The sequence below is a fragment of the Antedon bifida genome, chromosome 4 (genome assembly GCF_963402885.1).
Source record: "Antedon bifida chromosome 4, ecAntBifi1.1, whole genome shotgun sequence".
Classification (NCBI taxonomy): Eukaryota; Metazoa; Echinodermata; class Crinoidea; order Comatulida; family Antedonidae; genus Antedon; species Antedon bifida.
In genome coordinates, this window is record NC_136229.1 from 28,078,022 (window position 1) to 28,102,290 (window position 24,269).

At 32.5% G+C, this 24,269-nt stretch overlaps 2 protein-coding genes across 11 annotated transcripts in view; one reads left to right on the top strand and one right to left on the bottom strand.

Moving 5' to 3' along the window:
* Positions 1-17,663, top strand: part of LOC144839840 (SWI/SNF-related matrix-associated actin-dependent regulator of chromatin subfamily D member 1-like) — a 116,271-nt gene extending 98,608 nt beyond the window's left edge. For 6 of the 10 annotated variants that reach the window (XM_078695390.1, XM_078695384.1, XM_078695386.1 and 3 more), the window contains 5 exons: positions 4,653-4,814; positions 9,878-10,030; positions 10,595-10,675; positions 11,221-11,343; positions 15,472-17,663. In XM_078695390.1, coding sequence (XP_078551516.1) covers positions 4,653-4,814; positions 9,878-10,030; positions 10,595-10,675; positions 11,221-11,343; positions 15,472-15,627 — 675 coding nt within the window. In that variant the 3' untranslated portion in view covers positions 15,628-17,663. The remainder of the gene's footprint in view (positions 1-4,652; positions 4,815-9,877; positions 10,031-10,594; positions 10,676-11,220; positions 11,344-15,471) is intronic. The other 4 variants (XR_013611791.1, XR_013611790.1, XR_013611789.1 and 1 more) reach the window with 4 other exon arrangements.
* Positions 17,664-19,508: 1,845 nt separating this feature from the next.
* Positions 19,509-23,853, bottom strand: LOC144840523 (uncharacterized). Its single transcript, XM_078696357.1, has 5 exons — positions 23,688-23,853; positions 23,202-23,233; positions 22,911-22,997; positions 20,108-20,327; positions 19,509-19,759 (listed from the first exon to the last, which is right to left on the bottom strand). The coding sequence occupies exons 1-5, from the start codon at positions 23,745-23,747 to the stop codon at positions 19,571-19,573; spliced, it is 588 nt and encodes a 195-aa protein (XP_078552483.1). The 5' UTR covers positions 23,748-23,853; the 3' UTR covers positions 19,509-19,570.
* Positions 23,854-24,269: the final 416 nt, after the last annotated feature.

The following is a 24,269-nucleotide window of genomic DNA, read 5'->3' on the forward strand; positions in this document are numbered from 1 at the left end:
CATGCATTTGTGATGCACACCACCCTCATTAAGGTGAGTGAGAACAACAACCAGGAAATACTTATCTACGAATTTGGATAAATTGTTTGAAAAACTAAAACGAATGACTGCGCAGCATTCAGGGAATTGTCCGCAGGAGTAATCAGGCAACGACCACTGCTGGGATCATGACCTCCTGTTACCATTGTCCGAAAAAGTCTATTAACACTTTAGCTTCACGCTCCAACTAGGATCACATGACTCAAGGTTAAGCTAGGTTACTGTACTTTAATTAAAAGTCAAGATATTCCAAATTTCCCCACACGTAAAATTTTGAAATTACATTTTCTCCACTTAAAATTACTACATTATGATTAAAAGATACACCATACTGTGTTCTAAAGTTTCCTCCATGGTTCTACTAATAAAAAGTAGAAAACAAAATTCCAGAAGAAACAAGCAAAGTTTATTTACTGGTTTATTGTGCTAGTATAATATTGATATTTTTCTATATATATGCATATTTGCTTGTTTTTTAGCAGACTCTTTCTGAATGGTCTTCTAGAATGATCACTCTCAAATTAATTCTCTATTGGTACTCTTTGATCTTCCTCGTAACTACTTCTTCTCCACAATTCTCCATACTATTTCTCCTTCCTCAAACTTTCCTTCTTCTTCACACACCATACTCATTCTTCTAACCAACACTCTTTTTCTCCCTCACATACTCTTTCTTCTCTGCCAAACTCTTTCTTCTTCCTCACATACTCTTTCTTTTCTGCCACACTCTTTCTTCTCCCTCACATACTATTTCTTCTCTGCCACACTCTTCTCCCTCAGACACTTTTTCTTCTCTGCCAAACTTTCTTCTCCCTCACATAATATTTCTTCTCTGCCACACTCTTCTCCCTCAGACAACCTTTCTTCTCTGCCAAACTTTCTTCTCCCTCACATACTATTTCTTCTCTGTCAGACTCTTTCTTCTCTGCCCTAAAACCTTTTCTTCTTCCTCACACACTCTTTCTTCTCCTTCACATACTCTTTCATCTCTGCCATACTCTTTCTTCTCCCTTGCATACTATTTCTTCTCTGCCACACTCTTTCTTCTCCCTCACACACTTTTTCTTCTCCTTCTTATACTTTTCTTCTCTGCCATACTCTTCTCCCTCACATACTATTTCTACTGGAAAGTATATTTAACAGAATCCCTTGTGTGTGTCATGCACTCATTATTAGGATGATAATAATTCGCTTAACACTCTTTGAGGTATGTTGTTAAATTTCGGTTCACGTCATTTTTCATGTTTCATTTTCCTTTTTAAAAATATTTTAAATTCTAAAAAGTCATAAAGAATTTATAATAGACCAAATTGATATATCACAAATTTAATATTTTTTCTTTATTCTTTTTACAAATCAAAGAGTTCTCAAGTATCTCACCCCATAATTTTAAAAGCAAGAGAAAGATGCAAAACTTTGGTAAATCTATTCTTTAATACAATATGGGTATATAATCTCCCTCCCTAATTTTCAGCAAGTTTTGTACCTAAGCCCCATAGGATTACAATTGATCATATGCAATATAAATTTAAAACTAGAAAACACTAATAAACATGTAAAAATCGTTTTTTTTTTATTTGAAAAATAAGAAATCGCTTCCTAGTATATGTAGGCCTATTTTTAGGTTTTGAAAGCATATAATAAAATTTTGAGGTTTAAAGCCTGGTGTGTAGACAGATAAAAACCTGAGTTGGTCAAGGATTTTGGCACGTTTTGTGTTTAGGTTGTATACACACACAACAGAGACTACTAACTAATCTTCAACTTATCTATGTAGAACTAGTTTTATTCATTGTCAAAATGTATGTCGAAAGTTAAAATTCATTGCACTTTTTCAAATCTCTTTTTGGTGCTAAATAATATAATAATAATAATGCTCTTGACATTTCGAAGGTAACATTTATAGGCTCATTCAGAGTCAAGGTAATAAAAGCAAAGCCATTATAATATAAATTCATGCTGCTGATTTATATAAAAAATAATTTTGCTTGATTCAAGGTCAAGATACTTGTAAAATTTTGTTTAAAATGACTTTTAAATGGGACAAAATATTATGTTTATTATTTATTTGTTAGCTTGTTAACAGGTGTTGTGTCTGTAACCATATTATTGTTGTAATATATTATAATTATTATTTTTAAAATTATTAATTTTTATTGGTAGAACCACTTTTGTTTAATATTGTTATGATTTATAAATAATAATATACAAAATTAGATTCTTGAAAAAGAAATGAAATAAATGTTGGGACAGTGTAAAAAATATTCTGCATTTACTGCAGTAATTACATTTTGTTTACTATTTAACCTGTCTATTAGCAATGATTTAGTAAGTTTTATTTAGGGTAAATCATACGTACTGTTGATTGCAGTGAATAAATACTTCAAACTTCAATATTGAAAAAAAACTCCTACCGTATTGCTGTAAAGAAATATACTGCAGTAACTGCAGTAGAATGATATTGACATGCATCATTATTTATAGCATGGCATCATTGTGTAACCAGTGTACCTTGGATCTTTTAGGTGACTACTGAAGAAAAGTTGTTATCTGTAGGTGGGTTGGCTAAACACACATACCTGTATGTTCAATTCAATTCAATTCAAAATTCTTTAATCATCCCACATGGGGCAATTCAAATAAAAAGGTCTGGATTAAAATGATCTTACAAAATACAAAAATATCACAATACACACATAATAACAAGAGTCAAAGGAATGTAGGAATTTATGAATTAAACAAATCTAAAATTTGTTATACCATCCTTTTACATTAATTTGATTTATTGAATATGATTAATTTAAACAATTTCATGAATAGATAATGAATTTGAACTGTAAAATAATTTGATTTTTGGCTAGTGTGAAATAGAATGAAAAGTTTGAACGCCTAAAGTTAGTCATAGTTTTGAGGTTGTGAGGGCAGCAGACAGCATTACAATATTTATTGTTTACAAAATAGACAAATTATCAATAATTATTGTCGTAAAAGTGATAGGTTTATTGGGAATGCTGATTGTTTTTCGCAACAAATTATTTCAGAGGGAATATTTTATTAGTGTTCAAGATGCAAGATTTTTACGTTCGTTCCGGTCATCTTGTTAAATATTTAGGAGCCTCAATCTCAGATCATTAAAATATAATAATGCCGGCAAGTCTTTGAAGTTTATTTATTGCTCTTCATGCGAATGGCAGATGAAAAGTTCCGGTTAAGTTGAAGGGTCAATTTCTTAAAGCTGATTTTTGTTACCTAGATATGCGATTTATTATTTCTTTTAATATATTAAGCATGATATTAGAATTTTGATTTTTTGGGAAATAACAATGATTTTCACTTATAAAAAAGTCAAATAGATTATATTTAACCATTGACTTCAAGATAATGGGCTTCAGGTTAACTAATTTCAAAACTATTTTTATGGTTTTATAAGGTAAAAAAACAAATTTTTTAAAATCCAATTTTTGGTCAAAATGAATAACTATTGTATTATATGTGACATTAAAATTCAACAAAACATTTAGATTCAATATTGATTTATAATAATAAAACTTGCATTGAAAATGATAATTTATATTAAATTTTAGGGTCAAAATATGTTTTAAAAAGTAAATTGTTTATTTTAATTTTATTCCAAATTTTCCTTTTTAGTAACAAATTATTGGAAGTCATAAAATTTGTAAAAAAAATCTTAGTATTTATTGATAGTACTTTTATAATAATATACATTATAAAATCGTTTGTACATTATCCAAAAAATGTAATTTAATGTCTGTTCTCTAAAACTCGGCCACTGCAAAAAGACAGTAATCTCGTACCAGTCACTCATTAGGAGTTACTGTTAGAGAAACAACCGTCAGCTGTTGGCCAACTCGAACTACTTTCTAAAGCGGTCTCTTCGCACAGCTAGGGTCAGTCATCTGGCCATGCCCTTCAAAAAGTGCGAGAAAATTAAAGCCTGGGTTTCGTTGGTGATTACGCAGACTACATAAATTATGTATTATTATTGCGGTAATGTGTTATGGCCATTAACCTCTGTCAGGCAGCATTATATTTTGTGTCAGGATATTTTAACTAATGCTGTTTTAATTTTTTATTTATTATTGGAAAATATTGAGGTAAATTGAAATCATAACCATTTTATCTTATTAAAGATGTATTGTCTCCCTGAAAAAATAAATCTTAAACATTTTTGTTGAATATGCAATTTTTAATGTCGCATAATAGATTGAAAAAAAATGTATTTACCGGAAAAAACTGTAATTTAAAGCAAAAACAATACAATACGTCGTACATTTAAGGCTTAAGGTTTGTTCTCACTGGAGACACAACGCAAGCGAAAAATGACTATTCAAATAATCCATCGCTTGTGATTGGTCAAATCACTTGTGTTGCGTCTCTAGTGCGAACCAAGTTTTAGGCAGTGGAGTTGTTGTACATTCATCAGTTACAGCCCTGGTTCTAGGTCGGGATTGAACCAGGGAAGGCAAACCTATTAACGACTCCACTCCTTAAATATTTGAATATATGATTACCATAGACCAATCAAGGTGGTTACATTCTCAAGGTTTAATGACTAGAATGATAATATAATTTTATAATTTTGATTCTTACAGCCGCCACAGTATAAACTGGATCCCCGACTTGCTCGTCTTCTAGGTGTTCACACTCAAACACGTGCCGTGATCATCAGCGCCCTCTGGCAATACATCAAGACTCACAAGTTACAAGATCCTCATGAGCGTGTCTTTATTAATTGCGACATGTACTTCAAGCAGGTAAGGGTTGCGAGCAAGATTACATCATTAAAATAAATTTCACAAATTAATTTTTTTTCTTCAATTTTTATTATATTTTTTATGGCAAACTTTACACTCACAAAATATTGTATTCAAGCAAAATTTATAGGAATTTACAAAATATAAAAAGTCAATTTAATCCTTCACCCTGACCTTGTTTAACATCTACTAAGTGAACAATAAAACATAAAAATATAAAATAGGTTGGGAACTTGTTAAAAGTCCGAAATGTGCGTCGCATAATGAAAATGGTGACAAGGTAAATTTGCGGTGATAAATCTGCATGATATTTCAATTTAAAATCACACCCATTAAATTTTAATTCATAATTATTATATTTTGTTGGTGTTGAAAACATGTAATAAAACTTGGCAGCTTAATTCTACGTGACTAAGGTAGTTATCCAACATCTCGGCATGTTTTTGAAAATGACTATTACAAAATTTTTATTAGGTAAATTCGGAACGACATCCAACCCCTTAACCACAGCAGTCCAACCAATGGAGGTCATTTAGCCCATGTAAAAATTCAATTTCCATTCATATGGCCGATATCATTTTATATATAAGATTTCGGGTCACAGGCATAATAAGAAACAGAAATAGGGTTTTTATATAACCACCTGCCTTGAAGAGAATTGCGACCGTGTTCGTCCGGTATGAGTTACACCACGGAAATTAAAATGGATGTCCAAAACGGTACAGTGTGTGAAACTTGGCCATCATTCAGCGGACCACGACCGATGGTTTGAGACTCATTTTTAGGACATGTACGTGAGTAAGTGTCCCGTCATTTCGGGCAAACAGATGCAAGGAATCAGTTTTTTTTATTTATATCCGACCAATCACACTCGTAGAAGCAATTGTTTTACATCCATTGTGGATTAAAATTGTATTTTGTTGAAGCGTTTGTCGCATTTCGACATGATCTGACTGTCAAGTCGTGTTTCCTTATCGGCAAATAAATGTCCGATTCTGTTGTGAACAACCTGCCTAATAAGTTTTTAGGATATTGGTTATAAGAGAGCAAATTATGAAAGAAAACAAAAAACTAGGTCTCTCAATCAGTAAAAGAAAACTAAAAAAATGTCAACTGAAAGTATATCGAAAAACATTATTAAATTTTGGGTATAATCAAACAAAGTAAACATAAAATAACTTTTTTTTAATGTTTGGATGAAAATGATAGAAAATTGTCAATATTATAGATCCTGTGTGCAATTAGTTATAATTAGCTAAGAATTATAAAGCTATTATCTATTCTTTCCTTATGTTGATAAAACGTTCCTGGAAGCACATAAAAAAAGGTTTTAAAAAAGCCTACTTATTGCATTGTGGTTCTATAGTATTGTAATTAGAAAAAAAAAAAAGAACTCTAAAATAAACTTTTAAAATTTACATTTCGAAAACTTAAATGTTATTTTTCATGTGTTTTTCAAAGTGGCATAAAAAAATAAAACAAAAGTTTGTTGGTTTATTTTTTTCTATTGCACGTGTCATGACCAGAATTGTACTGGGAAAACGCCCAGATACTTTGTATGCAATTGTTTAGCCAATTCTGTAAAATATATTTTATGATACTTAAATATGAATTCGTATATAAATAATGAACGTTTATGAGTTTAATGGTGTGCTGTGAATATTTCATGAGTTTTGTAGCATAAAATAGCTGTGCATTGGTACCATTGATTATCACCATATAGATTAGATATCACTTTTCTGTTAGGTAGAACGTAATACCGAACAGCATGTGATGTGTAATTAACCAATCAAATAACAAGAATACACTATTGGGTTATATAATATTGATATTAAATAATTTGGTCAAGGTTTTATATTCATTTTACCACCTACATCTGTTATAATATTTAATTTCATTTTTATATATATTCTAATATTAAGCGTTTTATGAAATTTGTTCCTCGGGGGTTATGAGTGGCCTTCTAGTCAAATCATAGTTTTAACCTCATTTATAAAATAATAATTTACCAAATTAATTTTGTTAAAGAGAGACTTTAATGATTACCCTGAAAAGAAATAAAATTGTTCCAGGGTGCTATATTTGTTCAGGACTGGCTGAGTTTATTTATCTTAAAAACTTTTGTTGATTGTTTTGGTTGGAAATAATATGTCCTTATACGCAGACTGGATATCACCTCTTCTTCTCAAACTTCACCTAAAAACGAATGCAATTATAAAATATATTGACCAACATTTTATTTATAATAAGCCACACCCATAAACTTTTCTAAAACAGATTGGTGAAGGATATCCACACTCTGCAACTTTACAAAAAAAAAATTGAAATTATGAAATATTTTGAAAAGACTGACCAAAATTATACTTATTTTCCAAATGTGTCCAGAAGCCATGCCCATTCTTTACATTGTAAAGTTTTTCCTAAAGACAGGTGACCATCAATTATTAGCTCACTCTCTAAAACTTAACTTAGAAATAAATAGAAAAAAATTTAAAAAATACATTTTTGATATATTTTGTCGAGGCTGACCAAAATTGGATGTCTTTTCCAATGTGTCCTGATTTTGAAGCCATGCCCATTATTTATGTTATAAACTTTTTCCTAAAGACAGATGACATTCAAAGGATATTGGCTCACTCTCTAAAACTTGACCTAAACATAAATAAATGTTTGATATATTTTGTCTAGACTGACCAAAATTTGATGTGTTTTTCAAATGTGTCCTGATTGTGAAGCCACACCCATTATTTATGTTATAATAAGCATTTTCTGAAGTAGACTTTTAAGAAGGTTATCACCCACCCTCTTAAGCTTAACCCAAAAAAGGATTAAAATTGTACCATAACAGAGTGATATATTTCGTCTAGACTGACATTTTATTTTTAATTTTAGTCACACCCAATTTTTTTAGGTTATAAATCTGTTTCTTTATTTTTATTAACCACCTCTTGTGATTTTTGTTAGCCAGCTAGCCTTGTGAGTCAGGTACCCTTTCTATTATAAACCTGAGGCAGTTACCCCTTGTGATCCAGTTACCCCTTGTGATCCAGTTACCCCTTGTGATCCAGTTACCCCTTGTGATCCAGTTACCCCTTGTGATCCAGTTACCCCTTTTGATCCAGTTACCCCTTTTGATCCAGTTACCCCTTTTGATCCAGTTACCCCTTGTGATCCAGTTACCCCTTGTGATCTAGTTACCCATTGTGATCCAGTTACCCATTGTAATCCAGTTACCCCTTGTGATCCAGTTACCCCTTGTGATCCAGTTACCCCTTGTGATCCAATAACCCCTTGTGATCCAATAACCCCTTTTGATCCAGTTACTCCTTTTGATCCAGTTACCCATTGTGATCCAGTTACCCATTGTGATCCAGTTACCCATTGTGATCCAGTTATCCCTTGTAATCCAGTTATCCCTTGTAATCCAGTTACCCCTTGTAATCCAATTACCCCTTGTAATCCAGTTACCCATTGTGATCCAGTTACCCCTTTTGATCCAGTTACCCCTTGTAATCCAGTTACCCCTTGTAATCCAATTACCCATTGTGATCCAGTTACCCCTTTTTATCCAGTTACCCCTTTTGATCCAGTTACCCCTTGTAATCCAGTTACCCCTTTTGATCCAGTTACCCCTTGTGATCCAGTTACCCCTTTTGATCCAGTTACCCCTTTTGATCCAGTTACCCCTTTTGATCCAGTTACCCCTTTTGATCCAGTTACCCCTTGTAATCCAGTTACCCCTTTTGATCCAGTTACCCCTTGTGATCCAGTTACCCCTTTTGATCCAGTTACCCCTTGTGATCCAGTTACCCCTTTTGATCCAGTTACCCCTTGTGATCCAGTTACCCCTTGTGATTACCTTCACAATTGTAAATAGTTTTATATCTGTTTTCTTTCTTTTTGTTTTTCTTTTATATTTTATTTTTGTTGTAAATATGTTTACTGAACCACTTTGGAAATCAGTACATTTGTATTGAAAGTGTATTTCAGTTTAAAGAAAGAACAAATAAATAAATAAAAATTTTTGAACATGGTACACTATTTTTGTGACGAATGGTCTATTTTAATGCATTTCACCATTGTTCTTTGTCCATTCAAAGTTCTATTAATAACGACTTTTGACCGTCCTGTCTACAACATGTAATAAATGCCCAACAAACTTTCTTTATAATATAAATCTTTTACCGGTTAAAACAAAATACAACAAACCAATGCAAGTATTATAAAACTTAATCCCAAAAGAAATATTTAATACAAGGAGAGCTGTATCATGTTTTATTGCTATTCAAAACATACTAACATGTTATTCCTAAATTCGTTCACACCTCGTATATCTACACATTATACCACACTCGCATGAACATGTGATATATTTCCTGGTTTGTTAGATGGTATGGTAATGCTAAATAAAAATTGCAGAATCATTTTTTATTCTCGGTCACCCAGCTGTGATTTCATCTGACTCATATTGGTACTATGAAACTACAGTAGTAATCATGATTAACAATAATGATTTAAATCTACTAGCGTGAAGACTCATGTAAATCTTTGTGCTTTCTGCGTAACAAATATCAAGTAAACTACATGTTCTTCTATGTATGGGATGCCACAATCGATTGCTATTTAGTCTTATAACATCTACCCATCGCACATACATACCTTTATCATCAGCTCGGACTTTGACTTTACTACATGATTTCATTCATTGCATTGTGTCAATGCGGCATGAGCATCTAATTTGTGATGGAACCCGGCGCAATATAAGATTTCCTTATTATACATGGCAAAATCTGACGGTGAAATAATGGGACGATATTTACTTCCAAAACATATTTATCATCAAGACCTTGATGCAAGGGAAATCCCCCTCCCATGCGAAAGAAAAATCAATAAATCAGAAAAATAACACATACTAGTAAATCTAGGAGAAAATGTGAAAAACTGAGAGCACGATGTTTGAGTACAAATACTTGAATCTCCCAGCTAAAATGGGAATGTACTTGTGTAATATACAGGTAACTTTAAAATTCTTAAAATTAATCTCTTATTTTTCATGACTATAGATTTTTGAATGTTCTCGTTTGAAGTTCTCCGAGATTCCACAGCGATTACACGCTCTGCTGCACCCACCTGAACCAATCGTAATTCACCATACAATTCAGGTCGAAGGTTCCGACCAGAAGAAAACTGCGTGTTATGACATTGATGTTGAAGTGGTATGAATATATACTTGTTATTTCTGAAATTTATTTAAATGGGGATAATACCATGGAGCTATAAAATTAGATAATACCAACAAATCTTTGCAATAGATTGATCATAATAATGAAAAAACCAACATTTTGCATCGACTGATATTAAGGGACCAGGTCAACATTCTACTGCAGTTACTGCAGTACTGTAACTAAATTTTGTTTACCCTATTCATGTTTATGCAATTATTCAGCAAGTTTTTCTTTTTTCTATTTATCTTTTGTATTTTCTTTTTAATTTTAAATTAATGATAATATTTATACTTTAAAATAAGATGTAAGCAATTTTCTCTGACAAGAAACTAATAATGTTCTTTAAAATTTAATTATATTTATTTTTATATTGCCATTATTGAATGAATAAATAAATGTTCTTGAAATGAAATGGTTCTTCACATTTTGCAACAGGCGAAAAATAAAAGTTTGAAAGTGAAATAGACACATCAGTTTATTTATATCTTGGTAATAATTAGATTTCAATTCAGTTTTTTCCTAAATGATCATTATTATGCTTTTTTTAAATTTCAGGATGATACATTGAAAGATCAGATGAAATCGTTCTTATTGTCCACCGCCAGCCAACAAGACATCCAAGCTCTTGACAATAAGGTTTTTATTGATTTATGTTCTGTATTCACAAAATGTCTTAATTCGATTAATTTAGTATTAAAAGTATTCATTTGACCTTTATCTATGCTAGGGGTATTAGCTATACAAGTGGTATTACAAGTTATACAAAAGATAAACCCCAAAAAAATGAAGTGATCAGAAATTAAAATGTTTTGTGATATCATTTGGTTAATGTTTTTCTTTTGACGCTATTTTATAGAAATAAGGTTCTAACTAAGTGTATAACGAAGGTAACATGAGCATATGAATTTGTTGAAATGGGCGGAGCCTGAATACGACCATTATAATTCTTTCTTGAGAACATCCTTTTGAATATCCACTATAGGAATTCTATCAACAGTAACTTACTTCTCCTTTGCATAATAAATGATTAAAGCTCTGTCTACACTATCAAACTTTATGTGACAAAAGAATGTGATGTGGCCATATATGGACATGATGATGACATATCACTACCATATTTGGGCATATCACTACCATATTTGGTAGAGCTTAATATATTGATGATTTCACTTTGTCTTTAGATTCATGAGACTGTTGAAACCATCAACCAGCTGAAGATCCAACGCGAGTTCATGCTTGGTTTTGCACGGGATCCTCAAGTGTTTATCAATGAATGGCTAGTCTCTCAGACCAGAGATCTAAAGGTACAGTACATCATTTTAGACCCATTTACTCATACATTTGGATCTGCTAATTGGCCACTCCTTGGCCGCTCCAGGATTTAATTGCTTTGGTCCAATCCTGTGTGTTTACACTTCCGTTCCAAATGAGGGCTCCAACAATTAATTTATTTCATTTTCCACTGCATGAGCTGGCCCAAAAGTAAAGCCACTCCTGAACATACACTTAAGAGGTGGCCCAGGCCCGAGTCTGGACCAGGACTGGCCTAACTTTGTGAAATATGTACACTTATCAATTGCTGGCCCAGGCCCGAATCATAAGTGTAAACGAGTCTTAGAGAGTCAGTTGTTGCAGCTTTTGATGTCCTGGTGGTCAGATTTACCAAATGTGCTTAGCAAAAAAAAAATCATCTTATCTTTGTTTTAAGTCAATTTTTCAACATAACCTAAGCAAAAAAAGTATTTGAAAAATCTTAGATAAGGAATACATTCAATGAGGAAAAAAAATGGTTTGATATTAACTATTTTTACTTAGTGCCATCCTAGGTCTCTTGATCGCGAGGTACCATATTGTGCTCTTGGCTTTAGTCCTTAATAAGACACTTTATTAATCATTATTCACTCAGGTGTGTAAAGAGGTAATAAAAATGCAATAGTATCCCATTTGGTTCATGCTACTGGAACTTGTTCTTGCCACACATAATCCACATGGCTTGGCATGAAAAAATATGTAAAGTTTATGACTGCATGCTATTGTAGACAGGTATGCTTCGTGGGACTGAAACATAGTTTTTTGATTGAATCTGTTCTCTACTGAGTTGATAACGGTCAACCCTTTCCTCACTTTTTAGTATGTTCTATGCAACGTACTGTCAAATGTATAGACTTAACAGCGGTTTGTAAACCTAGGACAGTCTTGTTACAATTTTTCTGATACTAAGCAGGACATAAAATTGGAATTCTTCTATGCAGTAGCATTTGGAGAATGAGATGACAAATTTTTATTTGAAATTGTTCCATACATGGGGTACTGTTAAAAGACACTTCCATCCCAGCTGTGCATTTCCTAGGCATTTTCTAGACCTGTGTTTAAAAGTGAACAATAAAAAATTGCCCTAGTTTTAGTGGCTAAAGGTATGTTGTTATTTTAATCCGATATGTAGGTCACTTTGTAATTAATTGAGGTGGGGTCACGGACATGAGCCTCGATTTATGACATTCTGTTCTAATCTCGGACGTTTTCCAGAATACCCCTGTTGGACAAATTCGTCCAGTTGTTTACAAAAATGGAACGTTTTGAGAAACATGTACAATTCTAGGTATACTTTTGTGGCTGTTACTTTACATTTGATTATTGTCACATAAGGCAATTCTCGCATGACAAAAAGGATTGTAGAAATGTATCCCTGAGAAACCTGAGCCTAGTTCTTGATGAAAGGTTCTAAAATTCCCCAGATTCCAGGCAGGTTATAATTACTTTATAATACAGTATTTTATAATTGCTTACATAAAATTTGTATGCGATAGTCTCCATTGAGAAATAATGGAGTAATAATGGAGTGTTTTCGCAGAAGTATGCATTTATTGATTTTAGGAAACTTTAGAGACAATATTTCATAATTGTTCAATCCATTGTCTAAACCTTTTTTAAGGCCTTCTACTCAACCTAATTCCAACACAGATTTTGACAGTATGTAAACGAAACCTCACTAAAGCTATTTATACCATTGTGTATGTATTTTTTTGGTTCCACGTAAAAGTAATAATTTTCAAGTTAATATATCAGAAACAAAAGAGCGTTGAACAGTAAAAGTGTCGTAGTGATAATAAGAACCAATTTGTCCGCATATTTGGGGTAAAGATGATCTTGCTGCATCTTTTAATACTCATATCAATGTTTATTAAATATTAATAATATTTTGAGTTAGAAGAAGTAACATCTAAAAAAAGTGGCAGTTACATAGGTTTCTAATCCATTCATTACAAGTTTCAGTTTTCATTTCCAATTACTATTTTCGATACAATGATAACAAACTAATTGTTTTAAATTCTTTTAAATTACTTAGAAAATGCTTCGCAATAGATTCATATTTATAATGGACATTAACATACAAATCACATGCAACAACTTTAATCTCCCTTTAAGTCCAATTTACACAGACTAGCGTTAACGGTAAAGTGATCGTAAATGACAAATATAGAATGTTACTTCTAATGACCATTTACACACAACGCGAAGTGGATTGGCGATTGATCGGAAACATGCTCAGGATAGATACAGATGCTATGTGGAACAAGCTAAATGTTTTTCCACTTACTGCTGTCTGTGTAAATTGGCTCCTCTGAGTTTTCACCAAGATGGAGTACATTGAGGTGACCTTGTACTCCAAAGATGCACTGGGTTCTTTAAACTGCACATGAGCCAGATGTGCACACAGAACCTATATAGTTTTAAAACCTTGTCTGAGAAGGCTTGCTCTACCATCAGAAATATGGCCCAGCAGAGCACCTCTGGGATGTAATGCCAACAACTAGGCCACTCGACCAGATTATATAGCCTAGTCAGTTCTCTACTATGTATAATAATGTATTTTAACTAAATTGTTCGGGAAACTAGGCATTTTAGGAAACAACACCGAGGGTGATGAGGTTTGGGATAGTTAATAAATAGCCTTATTATAGTAGCTATTTGTAACTTTTCTGTTGAAATTAATAACTGTTGTGCATACAGAAGGACGCTACAGTTCTTTACAGGTCATACTGTAGTTTCATATAGCATAATTGTAGGACAGAGTATAATATTTGACATCCAGGGAGGTAGCTTTATCAGTGATAAGCAGGAATTCACTCATGTATATCTTTATATATTTTATCAACATTTAGTAATGTTGTTATAATTGTTGGCATATGCAATGTCTTTTTACAGTGAACTTTAAACTACATTTTATTGTGCAACTCTCTTGAGACTCTCGAACTGGTAGGCTGCAATACCTGGAGCTGTTTCTCCACGTACAAAAATATTTCCCCAGTATCATAGGAAAATTCCGTAATACAGCGTCTTATTTGTAATCACATGGCGTTCCTGTATCATGTAAGGTTAGGTTATTGTCTGATAGTAGCTGATACATGTAATTTTCCTATGATCATGAAGAAATTTAGATACAATAGTGATAATTGGTCTGGTTTGCATCCATTTAAAAAATGAACAAAATGACAAAGACTGCAAATTGTAAAATGAAATATTGATCTACAACGGGTTCTATATTTGACATGGTATTTTGTATTGGCCTCTGCCTGCTTAGATCTGCCCACTATCTTGATTATTTTCTAAATTGTTTTAAATGTTTTCTTGAACTCATGCTATCATTTTAATGTTACTTTTTTCATCCAGTGTTGTTAATTTTGTCAAACATAAGGAATATATTGATAAGTTTCAGTAAATCATAACTGTCAGTGCCTAACAAAGAAAATAAGACTAAATGCATTAGGTACTTCACTACTTTAATTATCATGTTTGAGACCCTGGAACTTTCTATAGCTTCATCGCCCATTAGGGCTTCATGTTCTGACATTTACTTTTGTTTGATGTGCCTTTGATGTTTTTTCCCTCAGATTTTAAGTAACGACAAATATCTTTTACCATACAACTTCTTTTATATAATAAGTCTCCACAATTGGGTTTTTATGAATAAAACCAAATAATAGTATGTCAATCTTGTATAGCTCAACAACACTTTACATTATTGCCTCAGTCATGTGGAACACATAATTAGCTCCCGTAATGTTGCAGCTAGTAATCAGTGCAGTTGTGTTTGATCAGGTACCCATTTGTACACCTGGATAGAGCGAGGAAAACAGGTAAAGTGTCTTGACTAAAGGACAAAAGTAGTCCAAATGCACTGCACCACACTCTCCAAGAAGCAATTCAATGACCCAAATTCCTTTCTGGTTGTCCTCCAAAAGTAAAAATCATCAATAAAGATTGAATAAAAATAATTTTATTTGTATGATGGAATATATACTTTTTTGTTTCTTCTTGTGTTTCTTAATTAGTGAATTTCAACCCAAATTTTTAATCAAATGCCAGAAATGTCGAGTCATTCTTTAAATGAAAAGGAAATGAAACTGAATATTTTTTTCTTTTTTTTTCAGACAATGACAGATGTTGTGGGAAATCCAGAGGAGGAGAGACGATCAGAATCATACAACATGCCATGGACCCAGGAAGCAGTGTTTAGATACTTCTACAGCAAGGTACAGCAGCGCCGAGCTGTACTAGAACAGACCATTCAAATCAACACTACCTAAGTAAACCACCAAGTCAATGGATTGATCTAACATATAAACCAGCTCAGATACAAAAATCAGTAGAAGATAAAAACACTAAATGGATTTACCTAACCAGTTCAGTGATAGTTAAAGCACCAAGTCAATGGAGTTACCTAACCAGTTTAGTGATAGTTTAAGTACCAAGTCAATGGATATACCTAACCAGTTCAGTGATAGAAAGCACCAAGTCAATGGATTTACCTAACCTGTTCAGTGATAGGTAAAGCACCAAGTCCATTGATATACCTAACCAGTTCAGTGATAGGTAAAGCACCAAGTCAATGGATTTACCTAACCTGTTCAGTGATAGTTAAAGTACCAAGTCAATGGATTACCTAACCAGTTCAATTATAGGTAAAGCACCAAGTCCATGGATATACCTAACCAGTTCAGTGATAGGTAAAGCACCAAGTCAATGGATTACCTAACCAGTTCAGTTATAGGTAAAGCAGCAAGTCAATGGAGTTACCTAACCAGTTTAGTGATAGTTAAAGCACCAAGTCAATGGATTTACCTAACCAGTTCAGTGATAGGTAAAGCAGCAAGTCAATGGATTTACCTAACCAGTTCAGTTATAGGTAAAGCAGCAAGTCAATGAATTTACCTAACCAGTTCAGTGATAGGTAAAGCACCAAGTCAATGGATTTACCTAACCAGTTCAGTGATAGGTAAAGCACCAAGTCAATGGATTTACATAAACAGTTCAGTGATAGGTAAAGCACTAAGTCCAAGGATTGATCTAACATAAAAACTAGCTCAGATACAAAACAAAAGTCACAAGTCAATAGATAAAAACACCAATTTGATCCAATATAATATCATAAACTGGTGCAGGTATAAAACAAGACTCAACAAAAGGTACCAAGTATGGATTGACCCAACATAAACTAGTTCAGTTAAAGCACAAAGTAAAGGTATGAACAGATAACCAGATCAGGTAGACAGTAAACCTGGTAAGCAATTAATGATTATGTAAGATGACTAGCTTTGGCAGATCTAGATTTATAAATGATCCAGTCAGCAAACCGATTAACTAAGTTTACCACCAGTTCACCTGGTTAATAAATGCCCATGGCACCAAACAATTAGACCATTTTGGCATGTCAACAGGATGGTCAAGAAAGCAGACCACAAAAACATCCCTCTGGAGGTAATAATGTTGATCAGTATTTCAATATAAAATCAGGTTGGAATGAGAGTCAGCAAATGATAACTAAGTCAAGAGTTGGCAACCACAGACTAAATCATCAGATGCAGTATTTTTAATTATTTAGATTTAATATTATTAAATGTATTGTTTAAGAATAAAATGTAATGCTGATGTCAATTAAGTTTGTTAAAGGAAAAAAATATAAAAAAATAAATGCATGAAGCTATAAATATTACTAATTCTTCGTAAAGTAAGTGTGAAATATGTTAAATGTCGGTAAAGGATATGTTATGGGTTAAATTCCATAATACATTGGTGCTTATGGAGGTAAGGGAGGGATTGTGATCCGGAACTTTTTCATGACCCAATGATGCTGCTGTGTCATTCTATGAATGCTCAGAAACCGTATGAAGATGAGCAGAATGACTCAATAGCATGTAGTGTAGTGTATCATGAAAACGAAAGGTAGCTATTTTTTTTGTTTGGATAGACAACACTCCTTTTTTACATTTATTTTGTATGTTTTAGATTGCTAGGTTTAATTGTTTGTAAAGCTGTAAATATGCTGTTTTACTAAAAATTTTCCTTTTGAGTTCAATATTTTATTGGTCTCTGAGAGATGTGTTTATTGAATGTATCTTTCATGTAGTTCAGTAGTAGTTTTTTAAGGCTCTCTGTATTCTATTTACAATGTACAATTGAAATCAATTAATTTTCATAACTTTCCTTATTAAAAAGCATTTTAGTTTTTAGTTAATTTCATTAGTTGTAGATAGTGCTGTTTGCAGCTATTAAAATCATCTCTGTTAATATCTTTATTAATGTTATAGTCTTTAATATGCTAAATAAAATGTCAAATACGTAATTAATGTTTTTTATTTTTTGTTCAAGTTAAGGCGATTAGACTGAACACGTCATTTGATCATTTTAAGTTCACGTGACTGGCTTGGACACTTGATGAATTTGTATCCTTTTTGGCAAAACTTTATTTTCATAAATGTAGATTTTTTTGTAGAACTTCTGCTCTAGATGGCAGCAGATTAGTAAATTGGAAACTGTTTATAATTCTATGGCCCAATCTCGTTATGACGATGACTTCAGATCCAAAGTATTATTTTATAAACTCCTCTGCTGCTGATGAGTTCTGTTGGGTTGATTTATTGAAATATTATATAATCATCTGCTTGTGACGAATTCTAGAGACTTTCACATTCATCAAACATATGCATTGGCAGACAATTACCATTCTTTTAAAAACCTTGTACCTCTCTACAAAACATAATTTTACAGGAAGACGTTATTTTTTGTATATTTTCTTCTTATAGCTAATTTTGTAGGCTTGCAGTTTATTTCATTTCATAAAATATGTTGTTTCAGTAATACAATTTTTAGTATTTTGTATAGAATATATTTGTGGCCAATTCTTTTTTGGTGTCCATTTACGCAAGATGCATCATATAAGGTCAAAAGGTGTCCATGTCTGCCCACTTACAGTACACACATGGTGAGACTTTTTCCACATTTTCTCCTAGATTAGAAACATAACTGAATTGTTGTTTTGTTTCATTAAGCCATTGTATGACCATCTGCAGTCATCATTTTTCTATTTTGTCCCCTCACATACAGTAGCCACTGCGCGATACTGCTTGTCACCTCACACACTGTACTCTTCATGTCTCAATAATAAAGGTGATGTTGACCTAAAAACCACCACCTCCCCCTTTGTTGTATGTATGTATGCATTTGTGCTGTCTGTTTTATGATGATTGGTTCATCATTTTCTTTAAAAGTTTAAACTTATTAGAAAGAAAGAGTATCTATTTTCAATTACTTAGTGTAATATTTATTATTTACAATATTACAAAATTAATTAATTATTAAAGTACCAGTAATAGTGCTAACATGGATTTAAGGTAAAACAATTCTGAGTATGTGTGTCCGTGTAACTTAAAATAACTTTATTTACCACATATTCATTGTAATCGAGGGTGTGTTCAGACGTACAAAGTTATAGTTTTGTGTCACCAAACTCTTGTATGCAAGAATCAATTTGATTGGTTGGTGATTTGATTTAAAAGGTCAAAATCATTGATGCATTACTTTCATAGTTTCATACACTTATATTTTCTATTACCTTATGGAGTACCAAATACAAGACCATAAGGCTGTAGGTCTGAACAGGGCCTATGTTTTAGAGTATAAAAGTCATAGTTAAAACAAGTAAAATTTTACATAATCAATCACTTAAAACATTTAAAATGTACTAATAGGAGAAAACTCCATTATTTATCTTCCACCACCATTCTGGCTAAAATACTGTCGACCTACTCAGTCGTAACCTTTTTCTGAGGGTCAAAGGGCAAATTCTGGTAATATTTAAATCCCTTCTTGTCAATATATCAATATGAATTTTAGAATTTCCATTTTAAAATCAGGATATCAACATTCAAAATCCTATCTTAAGAAATGTTAGAAATTACACTGTCAGAATTTTTCCTATACAAAAAATGGACAAGTTATTACAAATTTCCAATAAAAGTATTGATTTTAAATATATACATTATAACCAGCAAAAAAAGAAAACAAAATATGCGTGTCATTATTTCTGGAAATTTACATATTCAGAAAATAATACATTTTTAACAACAAAAGCAAGTTATAATTTATGCCAACTATAGACAAGAGTGAAAATACATAAACTGTAGTTTAATTAATTTTATTATAACAAAATATTTCATTTTTAATCAAACGAAAATTGTTCACTCAATCCGACTACGATGCATTCTCTGTGGTTGTTGTTTGAGGAGTAACATTAGTTGTACCTTGTGGGGGTACATACTCTGGGGGAGGGGGTAAGTTATGCGTTGGTTGAGCAGCAGCTGGATACGGGTAAAACTGTGACTGATATTGATAATATTGTGCTTGAGCGGGATTTGGTGGGTACACATTTTGTTTTGTCACCTGAAAATAAAAACAGACAGTATTTAGGTTCACCCCATTTTAAAATGTTTAGGCCCTATACCCCACTATTTAAAATGCTGGACATGCGAGTAATATATATATATATATATAAATCCAAAGGCAAATTACTGAAAAAAAATGACAATGCTGTGGGTATCAGTGGCTGGATCTCAATGGAGATACAAAAAAAAAGCGAAAAGCTAAATCAAAACGATAAAGTAAAACAGAAAAGTTAGCAGAGCTTTCGGGCAACACTAGCCCTTCATCAGTGCAAGTGAATATATATATATATATTCTGAAGACTTACATTTTCTGGTGAACATCACTGAGTAAAATCAAAAGCCTTACCTCACTGTATGGGGGAGGGGATTGGAATGCTCCTGCTGGGGGCATTGCAGCTGATGGTTGGTATGGACCATGAACCGGTACCACGGTTGGTTGTACACCTGCTGTAAGGTAAGTTGTTTGGTTTACTGGTATGCGTTGCCCGGTGCTTGTATGGATGTATTGTCTTCTGTAGTAGCCACACCCACCAAAGCATGTCATCAATACAAAAATTATAATAAACCTAATAATAGAAGAGATTTATATTAGTACTTCGTTGTTACTATTACCGTATTGTTGGCACAGAACCCCTCCTTTGAGACAAATCTATTAACCACCCAACTCTCCCGATAGTGACGGGAGTCTCTCGATATTTTTTGTCATCTCTCCCTCTCCAGCTAAAATATAATTTCTCCCAATATTTTCGATAAACATAAAAAAATATTCAGATAATGGCGATAGTCTCCCGATCATTTCCCGCTAAAATACAATATTCTTGACATTTTCTGCGTTTGGTACGCCATGAAATACCCATGTTTACTATTATAGATGCAAATATCTTTCTATTTTTTTAATAGCGCCCTACAGTAATTAGTTTGAGGTCATTTTCAAAATATTATAGCGGCCTCTATAGTTTGGACATGCTTTAAAAAATCCTCGCGGTATTTAATTTTTCCAAGTTGGGAGGTCTGTTAAGGGCACACTTGTCCTGTAAAAACAACAAGGGGAAACAATTATATTTTTAACTAGAGCCTACAGTATTATGGAGACACAATGTGATTGTATTTATGTATCAACGATTTCCTTGAAATAAACACTGTAGTGTCATGGTGATAAGTTTCGTTTTTGCACTGACTTACTGACTGACTGACTTTATTCTATGAATTCATTAGGAAATGTTTGTTTTTTCTATTGACAGTATTCTTTCTGAAATGAACTACTGTAATTAAAGAATTAAAATTCAGGTAAAACAGTTAGTACTGTATTTCGAAGGAAATATAATATTCAATACTAAAACCAGATGGAATGAAATAACTCATCAAAAGCCCTTTTTTGTTTTGTTTTTTTTTCCAAAAGTGGGAATTTCCAAATCAGCTGTTTGTTTGAATCATAATAATATAAGCCTCTTCCTCAGTACAGTAACTGTGAAAAAAACTTCCACATACGCATTATATATAGATCTATCTACTGTATAAATAAGCTAAAGGAATCTAATCTATCTACTGTATTCCTTTTGTGTTATCACATAGAGATGGCTCTACTATGATATCTATATGGTTATCAGAATATTTTGCACATAAATTCTTTATATTTTCCATTTAATCTATTTCACCATTTCTGGGAAATTTTGTTTTTCTGTTTATATCTAAATATACTGTAGTTATTGTTTGATGACCCCATTGAAAGAACGTGTTTGATAGATATCAATGAACAAACACAATAACGATAGAAAACAAATATTGATTTTGCTCAGTTAAATTCTTCATACAGCTACACTAGTATCAGTAGTTGTAAAGCAAAGCAGTATTGTAGTTTACCTAGGCCTATTCCTTCTTGTGCCATTGTAAAAATCAAAATTTTGAGGAGCATGTTAATGAATTGGGGACGGTTCTACCCAGTTGGCCGGGAGAAATCTCAAGGTAGCGACCTCAAAGCATAGTTTTACTGTGTGCCAATACCATTTGTAATACACACCACACCATTGAACAAATACCACTATACTCTGGCAATCATGGTTTCTGAAATACCAGCCTTTGTCATTTTACAACAAATACTGGTATCTATTTTACTGTAAATAATAATTAAATGAGGGAGAGATTCAACAATTAAACACCCACTGTGACCATAAGGCATGCTACAACCAGCACATATCGGCCATTGATTAAAATCAGGAATTATAACAAAATAAATGTGGATCTCAGTAAATATGTTCTTTCTTTTCTTCAATACAGAACCCTATTTATAAAGGGGACATCACCCCCACCCCCCAATGTGTCCCCTGAACAGGTATTGACCATAGTAGTATTGTCATATTATTGCTCTTACTACTGTACAGTGATCATGACGTCAAAATATTATTTTCATCAAAGGCAGCATAGATGATTATCCTACAGTTCTATGGTAAAAACTTTTTAGATTTCTTTTACAGTACCGACCATAACTACCCCCCCATTTGGATGGATTTATGTAGGAAAAATGCATATTTATCTATCCATCGTCAATCGTTATCGTCCTAGTAAGCCAAATTAAATATGGCCATAGATAAATTAATGCAAGTCATTGGTCAAGGATCTTAATGAGCTGTTTTTAAAAAGCAATTAACGGATGGACATACATAAAGCAAACAAAAAGGCCTTGTTAGATGGTATTGTAACGAGATGGGCTTTGTCTTGAGAACAAAGAACTTAAACCTGTACTGTACACTAGGGTTTCAGACTTAAGTATTTGAATTATTTTGTATATTGCAAGTCATAGGAATTTTATAAACAAAATAAATGCGACTTTATTCCACTCATCCAATTCTTCACCACTTTCCAGTTTGAAATTTTATAGATTTATATTGGCATACAATACTTCTACTGTCACCGTTGATCGTTTAGTACTAATTGATTATCAAACTAGAAAGACTTGATTGACATATAGTAGCTACCAACACAACTTTATTGGATTGGTTCAATGCAACTTGACTCCACCACATGAGTCACTCCTCCTCACAGTGACATTCATTTATATAGGGTTACAGTTTTACACTATTTTAAACTACGATTTTTTCGCAAACATTTGTGAAATACAAAATGCTTTTACTGTATTTTTATGTGAACCTTACCAAAAATACCAAAGGTTCCAATAACTGTAGGTGGTGTAATAACAGCATTCATCAATGTTGCAGCAATACTGGTCATAGTCATCACAGCTAAAAATAGAAGATGGTTAAGTTGCTGTTGTTACACACATTCAAATTAATAAATCCCCACATTTGTATGTTAGGGAGCTATTTATTATTACTGCTAAATATTAAATGAAATAAAAATGTTTTTGATTGATGTTTTTTAATTATTCTAGTTATTAATTTTAGATTTGATGATAAATTGTGACATTATTTAATAATAATACTTACTAATATGATGGGCCACAGTCACTGCCTGAAACCTGAAATGATATAAATGCAGTTTAAACTTTAATTATTGTATTTATTTGAATAAATACCTCATAGAAATGAAAAAATACAATTAATTATTCAATTAATATTAAGATAAAATAAAGTATACTCATTGTTCTCCTATTAAAGGCACTATGGGCGTGTCATAGATACTCATTTTTTGTTGCTGAATTCATCGTTTTTAACATAAATTTGGACGATTTTTGCTATAAAAGTTGGGCTTTTATAATTAACTAACAATTATCTACTATCGTTTGGTAGGTATTTGCAACATTCTTTGTTTGTTTGTTTCCGTTTGGTGTTTAGTAGGACCCCTACTCGCCTAGATAGCCTAGACCTCTAGCCATGCCGACCTAGCTGTAGCTAGTAGGCCTAGCCTAGCTGGCAAATACCCGTCGTGCGTGCTTTTTTAGTTTAGTAGATATTTTTCACAAATAAACTTACTCCTGTTATTAAGTAGAACGTGATCAATGGTAAAATATATTTCAATATATTCCGATACATTTTTATTCTTCTTACAAGTAGTACTATCTGTTAAAAATGAGTTTTAATATCAATATGTTCGCCCAAAATGGCTGTATCCGGGCGGTAGTGTGTTGTTGTTTTGTTGGTATTGATCTCTCATGTGATATTATTGCATACGCTCTATTACAATATATTACGTCATTTCCGGGATCGAAACTTTATAAAAGAATTTCACGGAAACAATTATTATACAGTTATAATAAATAAGCTATCGAATTCGAATGATCTTTAATTATTGGAATCATATTTTGATAACTAATACTTCACTTCTCTAGACAATGGTGACCATAAAGCTGCAAACTTTCCTTGAAGTTCGGCATGGATTGTAATATCCGTTTTCAATTGTGCTCTTTGATTCATCAACACTATGATTTCAATTCTTCTCTACCAGTATGTCTTCTTTTTTTGTGTTGTTTTCAATTCCAATTCAAACGTTTGAATCTCATAAATTACTTTGGCAGTGTTTTTTAAAGTAAATGTCTAATTAAGCCTATAGTGACA

What these genes read in the sequence shown, in the direction of transcription:
- LOC144840523 (XM_078696357.1), bottom strand. Translation starts at nt 23,747, where the DNA reads ATGTATCGGAATATATTGAAATATATTTTACCATTGATCACGTTCTAC. An exon ending in GACTGTGGCCCATCATATTA is followed by an intron (nt 22,998 to 23,201) that starts GTAAGTATTATT and finishes TTCTATTTTTAG; the next exon opens with CTGTGATGACTATGACCAGT. An exon ending in TGGAACCTTTGGTATTTTTG is followed by an intron (nt 20,328 to 22,910) that starts GTAAGGTTCACA and finishes TTCTATTATTAG; the next exon opens with GTTTATTATAATTTTTGTAT.